Source organism: Rhinatrema bivittatum, chromosome 7, assembly GCF_901001135.1.
Source record: "Rhinatrema bivittatum chromosome 7, aRhiBiv1.1, whole genome shotgun sequence".
NCBI lineage: Eukaryota > Metazoa > Chordata > Amphibia > Gymnophiona > Rhinatrematidae > Rhinatrema > Rhinatrema bivittatum.
In genome coordinates, this window is record NC_042621.1 from 155,166,933 (window position 1) to 155,184,505 (window position 17,573).

Here is a 17,573-nt window from a genome sequence, read left to right on the forward strand (position 1 = left end):
TCTCACTGAGCCTTGCCCTCCGACGGTAAAGACCTAACGGGTTCTCTGTCCATTTGGGTAGCACCAACTCTACCTTAGAATAGGGGTCCACCTCCGGAAATTGTAACACTCCTCTGCGTGGCCACTGCTAGGACTCCATCTTGCTTCTCCAGCAGACAAAATTTTTAAAATACTGCTAACCCTGGCAGAACTGTATTTTGAATGTGTACATACTTTGTCTTTTTTTTCCACATACATTTTTTTCAAATTTAACATTTGGATAAAAATCCTAAATTTTTCACCACCAAACAATACAAAAATAAAGCTAAACATCTGTAAAAATGCTGCCAATCATTTAGCCTGCTAATTGTGAAATAGCACAATTTTGGCCAGGGCATACATTTGAGGCAAGGTTAAAAACTTGCATTAAAACTGCACAAACCAAAAGATGTTAAACAATGCTGCGGGATTTTGGTTTATTTCTTAAATTAGGCCTTTCTGAGTTAGGGCCATTGAACCTTAAACAAGGGTAATTTTCTAAATAAAAAAGGTATTGTGTTGGGTCTGGTGACAGCCTTCATCTTCTACTTTTTCCCAGTGGAGAAAAGGAAGCAAAAAGGTTTCAGGCTGGTGACCTGGCAGAAAATCACCAGGGACCTTAACTGTTTACATGTTCTGTACCCTACAACAAAGTCTAATGATTTTCATGGCTGGTTATTTTGCAAAGCTTGGAGCCTGACAGGGGAGCTCCATGATGACAGCAGCACTGACTTCTTTCAAATCTGCTTTTCTGCCATAGTTAATGCTTGGAAGTTGGAGCTGTGGACAGCTTGGAGCCCCCTTGTTCGGCTCCAAGCCTTGTAAAAACCTTTCAGGCAGCTGTTCTAGAAAATCTTTCTTTGCCACTTGACTGCCTGACTATTTCTGTTATCTGATGAGCCACTGGTCTTTTTTAGTTATAGCATTAAGTGTATTTATTCCTCCTTTAATATGCCTTGACGTTTGGTGTGCTGGCACTTCACAATCAATTCAGAATTCTGTCAGGCTCTGTTCCTGCTCTATTAGCAGTTAGCACTCCTCAGTAATTGTTGCAGGTTCTTGGAATCAACTAAAGTATAAATTGGATGTAACTGAGCTCCTTCTTCCTTGATATCTTTTAATCATGTGACCTTTAGAGCCATTCATGCCTATGTGGCTTACCCTGATGCCATCTTATATATTTTCAGAACAGCTTGCTGAAAGGTTGTAGAAAATTAGAGGAAAACCACATGATGTCCTACTGATCACAATAAAATGGACTGCCATTTTCTGCGGCATTTATAATGTTTAGTGATGTCATGGCAAGCCTCCTTTTCCCACAGCACTCCCTGTTTAGGTAAGGGGCTACCTTTTAAGTACTGCAGAGTAGAGAAAAACTGACTATCGTCCCAGATCCTTTCAGTGAGGGACAACTCAGTCTGTAAGGCCGACTGGAATCTTAAACAATCACTAAAAAATGAATCTTCACACAAAATGTATTGTTCCAAAATCAAAAGAATCCTGAAGAATAGTAAAGAGGAAGAAAAACAAATAGTCCATTCCAGACTTGCAAATTCTCCAACATCTACAGTTCACAGTCCAAGACAAAAAAAATATAGAGCAGTAGCATAACTCCTAGAGGGTCCTTTGTAAGCTTCCTTTTTGCCTCTAAGACCTTCCCAAAATAAATGCAGGATCTGATGTAGCAGTCACAGCTTCATTGGGTAACTTCGGAAATGATTCTATTCTCCTTTCCTTAAGATGGACACCCTTCAAAGATTTTCACCTTCAGAGTCTTCACTAAAAATAGAATACAGCTCACCACTGTGAATTTTTAGTACCTCACTAGAGATCCTTGGACAGAAGATTTGCAGAGGGTTGATCTTTCTTACTTTTGTGAAAGAAAATCAAAGGAAAAACTATTCCTCTCCCACAAAACAGTAGAAAACACCTGGAAAATGAACTCTGACTCTGTAAAAAGGCAAGTGGTCTTCCCACTGGAAAAGTGAAAAATTGGAGAAACCTCTCCAGAAAGTAGGCCAGCATCCTTGCTGCTTCTCCAGAATGTCAAATGCCCTCTAGTGCCTCATAAAGATACCTATATAGATAGTGAGAAAGGGAGCCATCCTGGGAATGGGGGGTGGAGGATGAATCATGTCAATCATTCACTGTTAGCTACTGTATATTCCCTTTCCCACACCTACTGCTGTATATTTCCACGTTAGCCTATGGTAAAGGTTGAGCAGCCTTATAACAAAGAAAAAAAAAACCCCTGCTAATCTGAATATTTACCCTGGATATGATAAAAATTGTGAATACTCATGTATAGGAGTAAGTGGTTTTAGTCAGATCATCTGTTTGACCCAGGGCTTAATTTGTGCTGGACCGGATTGCCGTTCTGCTACTTTTTTGAAGGCTCCAGCATGGAAGTCATCCCCAGACTGGAAGTGGCTTGCTTCTGGTCCCACCTACTCAGGAGGCAGAGCAAAGCACAGCGCGTTCTTTGAATAGCTGCACCAGAAGTACACCGACATTAGTAGCGGTGTGTTCTTTTTTCTCCTGGAAGCCTTCCTCTGCCCTCCTTCGCTGAGGCAGAGGAGCGGGCAGCTGTACCTGCATTGGATCCCACTAACACTCGGAGCTGCAAAAAACACAGCAGCTGCTCCCAGCAAGCCGCCTCCCTTCCCCTTCCCTGAGGCAGAGGAAGAGCGGCGATGATGGTACCCAGTAATATCACTAGTTAGCACTGTATTAGTGTATAAAAATATAATATACAAGCATAGTATTAATGTTTGGAAGTTAATTGTGGATGCAGGGGAGAAGTTGAAGGATAGAGGGGCACAAAACTGAAGGTACCTAACAGCTCTGAGCCTACTCAATATAACTGCAGTTTTGAAAGATGTCTTTAGGGATGATCCAGGTAACTGCAGACCAGTAAGTGATAAAGACACAAACCCTTGTTAGCATTTTTCAGAGGTGTACTACTTTATTCATGTTGAAAATTCATCATAACAAGCCAAATGCTGGAGATGGAATAAGTGGCTACTGAAGAGATTTGAACCCTGGTTGAAGGCTCTGAAGGCAACAAAATATGGCTTGTTTGGCATCGTGAATTGGATGGAGAATGCTGGACAGCCATTTTCACATATGTTCAGAGATAAGATCTGGAGGTGTTAGGATTTATTTTTGCAAACTGAAGAAATTATTTTATGTGCAAAGAAGAAATTTCTCATAAATTGAGATGGAGACATGGGTATGCAAAATACTTGACAGTGTTACAAGTAGAGATGTGCATCGGGTGCCCCATTGTTTGAGCTTTTGGGTTCATGTGGCCGCAGGAAAATCTCATTTTCCCGCGACTAAGAAAAATAAATGGGTTTTTGTTAGTGCATGCTAACGGGAGGTAGCGCGCACTAACCCGAAAAACGATTTTCATGAAAATTTGGGGGAAAAAGTTTGTTTCACATAATGAATTAAGAAATAGCATACAATATTTCAATTTGTTATAAAAACGATTCACATCACTAGTTACAAGTAGTGAGCACTAGTATATCCTAGTTTAATTTTTGGAAAGAAATTCTAGTTCAGTCCAGAATGGCATTCCTGTACATGTTTACAGAAGCAGCACTATATGCATTAGATTAGTTGGTCAAGCATATGACTTTAGTTGAGCATTCAAAGCATCACATGCATATGAATCAGAAACTCAAAGTGAAGTGTTACTTCGTTGTCTGGTATTTATTTATTTATGTTATATAATGAGTTTAAAAAAATGGACCAGTTACTTTTGCAAAGAAGATAATGGTTTCATACCCCCCCTCCCCCAAAAATAGATAATGTTTTAGAATGTGAAAACAAAGACATTTTCAAAATATTCAGTGAAGACTGCAGTTTTACAAACAGTGGGGCAGATTTTGAAAGGGTTACGCACGTAAGATACGTGTGTAACCCCCGAAAAGCTGCCCCTTCCACCCCCTGCCGAGCCTACGTTGCATAGGCTCGGCGGTGCACGCAAGCCCCAGGACGTGCAGAAGTCCCAGGGCTTTCCTGGGGGGGCGTGTCATGCCATCACATCATCGGGGGGACGTTCCGGGGGTGGGGCCGCGGGCTCCAGACCAGCCCCCGGACCGGAACATGGCACGCCAGCAGCTGGCCGGCCTGCGCAAGTTACGCCTGCCTCGAGTAGGGGTAACTTGTAAAATAAAGGTGGGGGAATTAGTTAGGGCTGGGGTTGGGTTAGATAGGGGAAGGGAGGGGAAGGTGGGGGGGTCAGAAGGAAAGTTTTTTTCTCCGAGGCCGCTCCGATTTCGGAGCGGTCTCAGAGGGAATGGAGTATGGCTGCGCGGCTTGGCGTGCGCAGGCTGCCGATTTTGCACAGCCTTGCGCGTGCCGACCCTGCATTTTATAACGTGCGTGGCAGCGCGCACATGTTATAAAACCAGGAGTAGATTTGTTCGCACCAGGTTGCGTGAACAAATCTATTCCCGCGCGCACCTTTTAAAATCTACCCAAGACTGTATGATGTTAATAGCTCTGGGTGCCCTCAAAATTTAACATCAGAAGTGAGTGTGAATGCAGATTTACCCACATGTTGGGCAGCCTCACAAAAGTCTCTCAACCTAGCTTGATGGACTCTCTACCTGGGTAACATCAAGCTAGGTTGAGAGACCCTTGCCCAAATCTCATCTTTGAGTGAGTTTCCTCACTCCGAAGGCCAGCAAATCTTTACAAGAGACCACTGTTCTGTTCGTACGTCTCATGTAGAATGTGAAAGCGGCCCCTAACCCCCTACACTCTTACCTAATCCCCACCTCGAGTTACTAGGTGGGCCTATCCTAGGGATACAAATACCTATCTATGGGACATGCTATTATGGCCAGGCTCTCTCTCTCTCGCGCTCTCTCTCTCTCTCCTTCAAATCCTCTGAAATAAGCCTTACAGGACACATCACAAATGGTGATAAACCCTTTCTGCATGGTCACAGCCACTATCACACTGCCTAACACATTTGAAAAAGGTGTAGTTAAAAATATGCATTATGGCTGTGCAATACTCTTCACAGAGAGCCTAACCCAGCCCACTCTCCTCCCATTTTTGGAATTTGCATCGCACCATATGATATGGTGCGATTGCATGCGGTAAACATGTTTTCGCATGTGTTAAAGGCCTATCGCATGTGAAAACGGGGCTTTTCGCATGTGATAAGCCCTTAACGCATGCGAAAACACCTTACCGCGTTTTGAAAAATGACCCCCTTAGCCGGATAAGTTATATCCGGCTAAGTTACATACCTGGATACAGTAGCTTTCGATATTGACCTCACAGGGTCTAAAAGCTTCAACTGAATGGGCCCGTTATGAAGTTGGACCATATAGAGAGTCTAGATCAAAACAACATACTTCATTGCAGAAAAATATTTGATCACAAGGAAAGCTTTTCACATAAATCAGCAGAATAAACATAGTTGAATCTCAAAAGAAGAAACTGCCAGAAGTGTTTAAGGCATAAGTTCGTAGTAAGGAAATTACTGCTAAAATAATTAGAATAGCATTGAACATCACTAAAAATCAGACTTTCTTTGATTTTGAAAGTGAAATTGATGTTCAAGCGGTAAATAGTGTGGATATGGGTCATATTCTTCATTCCAATGTCCATGTTCAAATATTGTTCTTCACTCATCCAAAATGATGAAAATGAATTTAATTTGTAATATCATTGACTCCAACTCCAAATTCTCCATATTTCTTGATGAATCCACTGCATTGCTCAGTCTGCTTTCAACTTGAAGGAGACAGCTATAAATACAAATTCTTGGGGAGAGCTAAGGAATAAGTTTCATTTATTCTTATTTCAGAGGGCTTGTTATATTTTTCTGTTTTTTGTATAGAGCTAGCCTTATCTGTATATTTTTCTAGCTATTGATATTGCTGCATTAAATTGCTGTGTGTTTAAGCAAAAAAAAAAAATAAAAAAAAAAAATATATATATATACACCAAAAAAAAACCAACACTCCTTCCAGAGTCGGATATAAGCACATATAAATATTTTTATACTGTCTCTATATCACAAACAATTTTTATTATTCTTCAAATAGTTCATACATACAATACAAATTGCCTTTAACATCCATTAATTGTGCGGTTATCAAAATACTCTCAACATATTTTAAATATCTCAATTAAAAAAACGTTATATCATTCATACCCATACATACTCAATCATACTAACTCACTCATAAAAACTAGTTCCAAAATCAGATTCAATAAACCATAATGAAACTAAACTCTGTTTTTGATTTTTCTAATTTCACAGTGTTAGACAAATTCATTAGGCTAATCTTGTTCATATAATTATTTTATCTTACATACTCCTTATGTGGTAAATACGCAATGAGCTATCTAGATTCCTGATACTAGTCTCATGTTAAACAACAATAAACTCTATATTGAATTTTTTTAGACCCCCAATGCATTTAATCTGTTGAATTTTTATAAATCCCAAATTTTAATAAATCCCAATACCAATCTTAATAAATCCCAACATGGCCCTTGTTTCACCTGACGGCTTCTTCAAGGGAATTTTCAGTCCAATATACTCAATAGATGACTCTCGTCATTGAACAGGAAACACTTCTTCACTCATTTCGTTGTGATGTATAGACAAATCATTGGTCTCACTTGGACGCCAAAGCCACTTTAATTGTGGACACAACTGCTCTATTCAATCCTCAGGATGATCTTCAACACCTGCGTTATTTTATTTCTTCAAATCTCGCTTTTTCAAACACCGAGGCAGTCTCTGCTTAATTCTGCTGCAAACGCAGTCTTCGTTCTCCAAGCTCAGCTTCACCGTTTTACGATATCCACTACAATTAACCTCCAAGCACTAACTCATTTGTCTTTGCAAAATTCACCATTACTTCCTGTCAAAGATGCTCATGGCTCAAGTCTTTGCATGTTACAAGATTCATGCTAATTTGGCTGGAAAGTTTATCTAAAATTACTGGAGAGACTCCCTGTCGACACTCTTTCTAGTCAGAAGGAACAACGGTACTAGAAGGATTTGGTCCCATGGAGCACTGTTGGTTTGGGCCTGTGTTATTGAAAGTATGGATGCATTAGATGAGGGAACTTCTATTGATTGATCAGAGTATGAACGAAGTGCTGAAAATTTATATTTGTACTATTGGTGACATTCTTAACTAAAACAAATAAAAATATATAGAAATGACAGCAGAAGAAGACCAAACGGCCCATCCAGTCTGCCCAGCAAGCTTCACACATTTTTTTTCTCATACTTATCTGTTTCTCTTAGCTCTTTGGTTCTATTTTCCTTCCACCCCCACCATTAATGTAGAGAGCAGTGATGGAGCTGCATCCACGTGAAATATCAAGCTTGATTAGTTAGGGGTAGTAGGGGTAGTAACCGCCGCAATAAGCAAGCTACACCCATGCTTACTTGTTTTACCCAGACTATGTTATATGTTATATTTTCAGAAAAGCTATGTGCATGTCAACTTCCTTGTTACCTACAAATTAAACACCATGAGAGAGTGTGCACCTGTGTTTGTGATAGAAGGAAGTCACATCTGGTCCTGGTCCCATCCAACCCTGGTACCACCCCTCATAGGTCACATCCAACCACACATCTTCCCAATGCACAGTTCCACTTCCTTTTTGTCTACAAATTAAACCCTGGTTTGACTGGTAGAGGAGGAAGATGAGCCCACAGCAACAAGAGTCAGCTTAGAAGGCTTGATTGGTGGCCTTGCTCTCCTCTGTGATTCTACCTCTCACTTATTGACTCCAGTGGGCTGCAGAGAACAGCAGCAGTGATGCTTTGGCCCTTCTCAGGCTGACTCAGAGGTGAAGGTGCCAACAATAATACATTTTCATTTGAACCTAGGGCACATCAGGAAGAGTTCCACATCAGGTGGAGCTACCACAGTGGCATGAGGGCTGTCATTCTGGTTCACCCCCTTTCCAAAAGGATATCCCTGGAAGTGGCAGAGAGGATGGTGGTAGCTCTGGCAGTTTTTTCTGGCCCTGCTGCAAGATTGAACCAGGGGCAGATGGTGGCTGATGCTTATTTGTTTGTTTGTTTATGTATTTATTTATTTATTTTTGCTGCTAAGAGGCAGGACATTTTTTTGCTCTGACTCCTACACCCTCCCCCACCCCCAGATATCTGCTATCCTAGGCACAGGCCTACTATGCCAACAAATTCAAGACTGCCTAGTAGGAAGTGTTTTGCAGGGAGTGTGCTTTCAAAAAACTCATGAGCTCACTTTAGCTCATGTTCTTTCCTGGAAAGGTAAATGAAATTAAAGGTCGGAACCCTCAAGCTTTCCAGGAGGAAGGAGTTTTATTATGATCCAAGGAAAATCCTGAGAATGAGAAAATCAAGAAGTGAAGAGCGGTGAAAGAGTAGTCCCTTGAAGTTTATCAAAGATTTGTCTTGAGTATTTGAAAGTGGAATTCTGGTTGGAATAAGAATAAGGACTTCCAGACTAGGAGTATCTACTTCTGAGTTGCGGCTCAACCATGTATCAGCAAGAGTTCCACTGTATCTGTGCACGGAAAGCATTCCCGGTTAGGACTACAGAGATCTGCATGCCAAACAGCAGATACCAATAAAGGGAAAACCCAGGGAGGGTCCTTCTCCAAAGAGCACCTACTTGCTCAAGAGTGGTTGGTAAAGAAAAATCAGGGCCAGGCCAGTAACTTTCAAACTGGAGGGTGGGTGCACATGTGTGCGCATTCATCGTCCCGTGCCCAGGGACACGGCCATTTTTTAACTTGCATGCAAGTTATAAAATAGCCTGGCCACATGCACGTGTGTGCCAGATTTTAAGTGGGTGAATGCAATTGTGCGTAAATGCCACATCTACTGCATAAATCTTGGCATTTTATAAAGAGCATGCGCTGACGCCATTTACAGTTTTACCAGTTCGTCTCCAGTTCACTCAGTTAAGAAATAGGTCTTGAAACACCCCCCCCCCCCACGGTTTAATAGCCTTAAATTTCCCCCAGTTATCCCAACCCTTAAAACCATTCAGATCTGCCTATTTATCTTTATTTTATAACTTACACGGCATCCATGGCAGAAGTAAAATTACGTGGCAAGGGGTTTTGGCGCACACCAGATCACATATTTACATACACATCTCAGGTTCACGCCCCAAGACACTCATACCCCACCCAGACCATGTCCATGGTCCGTCCCTTTTTGAAAACTTCTGAGATGTGTACACTGAGGTATTTATGCGCTATCCGGTAGGGATGTGCAGACAAAAAGATTTCGTTGATAAGTTGAAGTTGAGGGTCGATTTCGTTCAATATGGAAATATGGAGAATTCCATAAGTTGAGGGTCTGTCCATACGTTCACCGGTTCCCTAAATAAAAACTTAAACCCCTCACCCTCCTTAATCCCCCCCCCAAGACTTACCAAAACTCCCTGGTGGTCCAGCGGGGAGTTAGGAAGCCATCCCTGCACTCATCTGCGATTTCCTCATGGCGCCGATAGCCTGTGTCACAGGGGCTGCCATGCCATTGGTCAGCCCCTGTCACATGGTCATCAGCGCCATCTTGTACTCCTACCACGTGACAGGTAGGTCACGTGGCAGGAGGTCGCTCCAGGACCCCCGTTGGACCCAACCGGAACTTTTGGCCAGCTTGGGAGGGCCTCCTGACCCCCCCCCCAAGCTGGCCAAAAGTTCCGGTTGGGTCCAACGGGGGTCCGGGAACGGAGGCGTGGAGGAGCACGTGACGTCGAAGTCACGTGCTCCTCCGCGCCTCCGCTCCCGGACCCAACCGGAACTTTTGGCCAGCTTGGGGGGGCCTCCTGACCCCCCCCAAGCTGGCCAAAAGTTCCGGTTGGGTCCAACGGGGGTCCGGGAGCGGAGGCGCGGAGGCGCACGTGACGTCGGCATCACTCGACATGACGCAGACGTCACGTGCTCCTCGCAAAGGAATACAGGGATGGCTTCCTGACTCCCCGCTGGACCACCAGGGAGTTTTGGTAAGTCTTGGGGGGTCAGGAGGGTTGGGGGTTTAAGTGTTTATTTAGGTTCAACGTATTCAACATAGCTATGTTGAATACGTTGGAACTCGCGATGCGTTTCTCCTCAAACCTTTTTTTTCTCTTTTAAAAATATAAGTTGCGTTTTACATATGCGTTCAAAACGAATGCACACCCCTACTATCCGGGCAGCTTTAAAAATCCGCTCGGCACGTGCGAGCCCAACATATTCACACATCCCCTAATTAATGCATGCATCGGGCTTTTAAAATTCACCTTCTAGTATGTGAAGATTTTATTGACTATGAAAGTGTAGACTGTTTACTATTCTATGCTTTTCTATATGAATTGCACTATTCTTCAGTGTGCACTATGCTGAATGAATGTATCTACATCCAGTACTCCAGTAAAGGATTTATTATCAACACCAGACTGTGAGGTAGTGTGCTGTTCTTACTGGAAGCTAAGAAGGTGTCAGAACAAATCCTAAGGGCCTTGAGGTCTCGTCCCCCATCAGGAAAAATACCCTGGAGCATGGGTCACAACTTTGGCTCCAGCACTCCAAGTGTTCCCCTTTTTCAGACTAGCCAGTGGAATAGGGGCTTCATATATTTTTGTTTTCCAATCCTTAACTTTCTGGGATATGTTATCCTGCCTTGACAACACAAAATGAAGGACCGCACTCTGAGAAATTGTGTTTCTGCTACCCTAAACACCTTTCCATCTGTGAAAATAATGTCCATTCTCTAATGCTTAGTAACAGATGGGTGATTTCCTGCCTTAATATTTTATTCACTGCTCATACTATCATGAGATGTAGTTTCAACTTCAGCAGTTCATGAAAATCATAATTTAAGAAAATTTGCCCAACAACTGACTTCCTGTAAAAAAGATAATTTCTTTATTTAGTTTTCACACATTTTAGGTGTGTGAAAACCTGAATAAACTTGTACCTGTCATTATTTTTTGCTGATTTTTAAACATTTTTACCTTTCTTAGATTAAGCAGTCACATTTGTGTGTAATTAATCTGACTGCATCTAATGACCTTTTGTCCTTCTTTATTTTCTTCTTTCTCCTTTATCCAATTAACAGCCTGCTAAAGCATTGAGTATGAGTCTTTAGAATAAAGCATGACTGCTGATTCTCGCTACAAGACTGTTTCTATATCTTTCAGTATCCTTAAGGGGGTAATTTTAAGATTGTGCAAGGAAGGGTAATGTTTCTGGACACTTCTTACCCATAAACTTTTCATCCATTTTCAAATGGAAACATTTCCCTTTGAAAACTGAATTGGAAAACCTACCCGCCATCGACTTGCACCTGATAGATATGTGGGCACTTTTTCCATCGGAATTTGTGTTTTGAAAGCAAAAAGCATGCTTGTAAATATCTACTTCTATCCCTGCCCCGACTCCAGCCCTGTAATGTCGCCGCCAGTGTGCAATTAAGTTTATGCGTATATCGCATGTATGTGTATTATTTTCTGTTCACACCGGGTGGGAAATTTCCGGAGGAGCCATGTATGCATCAACAGCACTGCTTTGCCCACATAAATGGTCCTGAATGTTGCTCTCCCTACCTGATTAATTGCTCTTGTGGTTCAGCAGTCCAGCGAGTTTGATTCAAAGGGTTCTTGTCATATTATTGCTTTCTGACTTCTCTATGAAACTATCTCTGACAACAGCTCATGAGTCCCCCCCCCCCAACATTGAATATTCAATGGTTTAAACCAGGAGCAGTGGAATGCCTTCTTGGTTGACGGGGACAAATAAACCAACCTCCACCCCTACCATCAATTTCCTACTTTGCGTTTGCACTTAGGGGACGATTTTCAAAACTTTGCAGCTTGTTGCAAAGGAGGAGGAAGTACTATGCTGTAAATATGTTCTCTGCTACTATATTGTACAATCCTGTATATATCTACTGTTCCTTTATCACCGATTTTTCACCTATTAGTTATGCAGTTCTCCTCCCTTAATCTACCCCCTTCTTGCTGTTGATATGTTGAAACACAGTTATTTGTAAAGCTATTTTGCTATATTTCTTGTTACCTGTAAACCGATATGAAGTTCCCAACAAATGTTGGGCTAGAAAAAGTGCAAATAAATAAATAAATATGTCCTCCCCCCCACTTTCCTTCAGGAGATTTTTGGCAGTTCTGGAGGAAGGGGGTTATGAGGGATGGCGGTGGGTTTTGGGAGAGCGAAAGGATGGTATTTATGGTTTTTTTTGTAAATGCAGTAAGGGGATTGGGGGTGTCCAGAGATTCCAGAACTCATTTTTTAAAAGATGAAGGGAATTGGGATGGGGGATTGGGATGTCAGCAATTACGTTTTTGTAAACTATGAAGGGAATGTGTGGGAGGGAGCTCTAGATACCAGCACTTTTTGTTTACTGTATGGAGGAGGGATTCAAGCTTTATGTTTTGGTGTTTTTCTTTTTTTTACCTTAATGGCTAGCATTGATTTTCAGAGCTAACCAGTCTGCATTTTTCCCATAGACACAGAATAGGAGAAAAGCCTTAGTAAATCAGACCCTAAGTTTATAGATCTATCCATGACGTTTTGACTGGCTAGATTTAGGAGAATATTCAGCTGAAGACCCAGTCAAATATTAGGTTCAGCTGAATATTTACCTAAAAATAACTGGCTAAAATTAGCTGCTTATGTTACCCACTTAGTTGGTCTTTGACTATCTGCTTTAAATATCTACTGGGATCCTTGGTTTGCTGATACAGAAAGCACATTCTCAGTACTGCAGTGAAGAAATGAGAGAGAGGAGAATAGGACTCTCTATATATCTAGCACCATAGATGAGCACATTTAACTCAAGGTGGGTTTGGGTGGTGGTGTTACATACTAGAGATGTGATTTGGCCGAACCATTTGGTTCGGCCTTCGTTAGCGGCCTGCCATGGGAAATTTTGTTTTCCCGCGGTTCGGGCCGATTTTAATTCAGCTGCCCCTGAAACGATATCCGAAACCCACCCCGACCCTTCCAATTTAATTAATTAGAACGCGGTTGTAAAAAAAACCAAACCCAAACCCACCCCAACCCTTCAAATTTAATTAATTGCAACCCCCCCACCCTCCTGACTCCCCTAAAACTTGCATAAATTCCATGGTGTCCAGCGGAGGTCCCGGGAACGACCTTCGAATCTCGAACTGTTGGCTGCCAGTAATCAAAATGGTGACAATGGCCCTTTGCCCTTACCATGTGACAGGCTATCGGTGTCATTGGCCAGCCTCTGTCACATGGTAAGACCAATGGATGGCCAACACCATCTTAAAAATTGGCATGGGTCATCCATTGCTCCTACCATGTGACAGGGGCCGACCAATGGCACCGATAGCCGTCACATGGTAAGGGCAAAGGGCCATTGGCGCCATTTTGATTAGTGACAGCCGACAGTCCAAGAGGGGAGATCACTCCCGGGACCCCGCTGGACCACCAGGGGCTTTTGGTTAGTCTTGGGGGGCATTTGGGCAAGTCTTGGGGGGTCAGGAAGGTGGTGGGGTTGCAATTAATTCAATTTGGAGGGTTGGGGTGGGTTTGGGTTTTTTTTTTAATGTACCTTTGCTTCCCCCCAAAAAACAATAAGAAAACCATATGAAATTTTGTGGGTTTTCTTATTATTTTGTCTCTATTTCCTATTTCATTGCAAACGAATGCAAATCCCTATTACATACACAGTCAGAGGAATTAACTGCAAAATTGAAATCGATGAAAGGTACAACAAGAGGAGTTGATTTGTACAATGGAGTCTCTAGCTAGACTCAGCCTCTCTCTCCCTCCCACCCCAAAGAGGCATATACATAAACCAAATAGCGCACTATGCATAAATCAATGTGCTCCGGGCTCACTCCCTCTGCCGCTGCAGCACGTTTGCGGCATCCCTGGCTCCCCCGTTCACCATCTCCTCATAGCGGAGCTCCCGCAGGGGCTCCGCATCCTCCTGATCCTCGGCCTTGCCCCTAGGCACACGCGCGGCCGACGTCGTCGTACTTAAAGGCACCAGCACGGGAAACTCCAACCAGGTGCCCTTCGATGACATCACAACTCCCTTGCTTAAAAGGCCAGGCCCGGTCCCCTGAATAGTGCCTTGGCAATCGGGTCGTACACTCTGGAGTCTCTAGTTTGCCTTCCTGTGCTCCAGTGTCTCCTGTTCCTGCGTCTCCTGTGTCTCCTGTTCCAGTATCTCCTATGTCTCCTGTTCCAGTGTCTTCGTCTCTCCATTCCTGGTAGTACCCTTTGGACTGATCTCACAGCACTGACCTTTGCCTATTCTCTGACAACTCTTGATCGCTGCCTGGAACTTGACCTTTGCCTGTATCTGACTATTCTTGATCGCCACCTGGAACTTGACCTCTGCCTGACCTGACTACTCTTTTTTTTTTTTTTTCAATTTATACTTTATTAGTTTTCAATTTCATAACAAATGAAATACATTTTTAAACATAAATGAAGCAATAAAATTGTGCACAAACCATAAGAAATTAATATATATAATACTTTAAGAAGCAAATCTATGATTGATTAACACATTTTATGCAATAAATGGGATCCAATTAAGTGGTAACAATACCTCATAACACAAAATAATTTTAGAAGAAAGGGGGTAATATATTTTTCTTACGGACCTTCTTCCGTTGTTTGAGCCTGACTCGACTTTTCTAATTCTTTGTCCCTCAAAAAACTTTCTAGGTGGGGTGGTAAACTAAAAATAAACTTTTTGCCTTGATAATTAACAAAATATCGACAGGGGAACTTTAAATAAAAAGTTGCTCCCAACTCCAAAGTTATGCTTTTTAAGGCAAGAATCTGTTTCCTGCGCACTTGCGTGGGCTTTGAAACATCCGGAAAGACACAAATCTTTTGGCCACAGAATAATAAATCCTGGTTTTTGACTACTCTTGATCGCCACCTGGAAATTGACCTCTGCCTGACCTGACTACACCTGGATTGATCACTGTTACCGACCCTGCTTTGGCTGACCATTCTGAACTGATACTCTGGCCTTGATCCTCGCTATACACTCGGACACTCTCTTCTGGCCTCCTGCGACCTCTGGACTTCCCTGTTTGGACACCGACCGCGCACCCTTGTTCATGGTGGTCACTCCTTTGAACTTTCTCTCTAGGAGACCCTGCGAGGTCCACCTAAGACCAGGTGGCCCAGGTAACCAAGGGCTCAACCTGAGGGAACCCTGGGTTGCTATTGGCGAAGCTCCATCTAGCCTCTGTCTCCTCCTGTGCTCCGCCTCCTGGTGGCAGGCACTCTCCGGGTCTGACCGGAGGGCCGTACTAATCCTGCACAAGGCCAAGGGTCCACCTCCAGCGCAACAGTGCTGTGTAAAATGACGTGTACTGTGATACCATATCGTACTTTGTGGATATCGCCTATATGATGCAGAAGATAGGAAACTAGCCTAACCGTGCCCATTTTTTTTTTATTGCAGGCGCTATTTCTACTATTTTTATAGCATTTTGATAAATCTAGAAGCAAGTTTGGAAAGTACAAGAAGAGTTCAAGAAATTAGAGAGGCAGCTGTCCAAAATGGTGGCATTTTCTGAGGTATTATCTATATATGGCAAGGGGAAAGGCAGGATTTGTTGCACTAGGTACTTCAATGCACGTTTGAAGAACTAAGAAAGTGGCTCTGGATTTCTTGGAGACTGGGCCGGTGCAAAATGGCACCGGCCATATGGCCGTACGGCAAAATGGCGCCGGCCGTACGGCAACACGATTTGCGTGCAGGAGGTCATTCCCGGACCCCCGCTGGACTTTTGGCAAGTCTTGTGGGGGTCAGGAGGCCCCCCAAGCTGGCCAAAAGTTCCTGGGGGTCCAGCGGGGGTCCGGGAGCGATCTCCTACGCTCGTGACGTCGGGGGATAGGAGCCAAAATGGCGCCGGCGCTACCTTTGCCCTGTCATATGACAGGGCAAAGGTAGCGCCGGCGCCATTTTTCTATCAATGCACCCGTGGCCCGAGAGTGGAAGATCACAACGGGACACCCCCACTGGACCCCAGGTAATTTAAGACATTGGGGGGGGGGGGGGGTTCGGGAGGGGGGGGATTTATTTTAAAGGGTCTGGGTGGGTTTTAGGGATGTTTTAGTGTGCCGGTTTTCCCGCCCTCCCCGATTTACGATTTACATGATATTTACAGAAACAAAACCGCGACAATTCGATTCCCTCCTCCCCCCAGCCGAAATCAATCGTTAAGACGATCGATCACACGATACATATCTCTAGAAAACACAGTGCATATGTGGATGTGCCCGATGAATACTCATTATGAAAATCTTGAACTGTTTGCCATTCTTGAGGTCCAAGGTTGTATACCTCTGCCTTTGGGTGCATGTATGTTCTTTGAGACTCATTCTATCATCGAATAGGCCGAAAGTACATAACCCTGGTCTATGAGGGCTACAAAAAGACCTTATTTTCAAGATAGCCATACTGAATATTCATTGGGCATATCTGAATACATTTGCATAGCTTGGTTACCTGGAAAACTAGACTTGTAGCCCTTGAGGACCAATGCTGTGAACATCTTTTATATATTATAAAGCCTTTCTGAATTATGCAACCATGTCTTTAGATTTAGGAGTTGCTATCATAATGCCATAACTTTTATTGGAGGATCAGGTTAAAATAATAAAAAAAAAAAACACTAAAGTCTCTGCTTTGCACAATGTACTGCCATTGCTAACAAAATTCAAACTGATTATTCGTTCATGCCTTCTTCATTACAAAAGTTACAAATATTACCTTTATGTTATTGCTTTTCAAATTAAGTGCTGCTCTGTAAATGTTCTGCTGCTACATCGACAAGAATGTAACAGATTATATCATGTAAACTGGAACTAGATTGGATCATTCAAGTAGTGTGTATTGCTATTTGTTTAGTTTAATTTAGTTATTGAATTTGATTAATCTATTCTTTTCAGCAATAAAATCAAAGTCATAGACAATAAAATATAATATAAACATAATTAATTCCAGAATAAAAATTAAACATAAATAATAAACATCAAAATTGGCAATGTGCAGTCTAGCCAATGACATATGCTGGGACAGAAGATCAGTAAGTGGTATCAAGAGACTGTGGAAACATGGATGATTTAAAAATATAAGTAATAATTTAAAATGTCATGTTCTTAGGGAGAACAAGCATAAGTAACATACGTTTTTTTAATTGTAATGGTTTTGCACTTAGTACTGGAGAATACTGATTATTCTAAGTTTCAATACCCTTAGTCTCTCTTAGTGTTTTATTTCTTTTTTCAGAGTGCTGACCTTTAATCTACAGTGATTACCTATTTTATTATATTTTAGCTTTCATGGTTATACTTACAGATCAGCTCCAGGTCCATATATGGAATATTTAACTTCACCCCAAAAGCCAGAATCTGGGTCAGTAGCCTTTAAGAAAGAATTTTTAAAAATAATTATTTTTCAATACATAGATAAAGATATGTTGTAAGTATTTTATATCTGTGACCTATATAATCTGTGAAATTTAGATGTCTTCAAAAATTATGAACCTTGA

General features: G+C 42.3%; 1 protein-coding gene across 1 annotated transcript in view; it reads right to left on the bottom strand.

The window, feature by feature from the left end:
• The window catches only part of CDHR1 (cadherin related family member 1), a 177,030-nt gene that overhangs the window by 18,775 nt on the left and 140,682 nt on the right, over window positions 1-17,573 (bottom strand). The window contains exon 15 of the mRNA XM_029610651.1: window positions 17,379-17,446. Within this exon, the coding sequence (XP_029466511.1) occupies window positions 17,379-17,446 (68 nt within the window). The remainder of the gene's footprint in view (window positions 1-17,378; window positions 17,447-17,573) is intronic.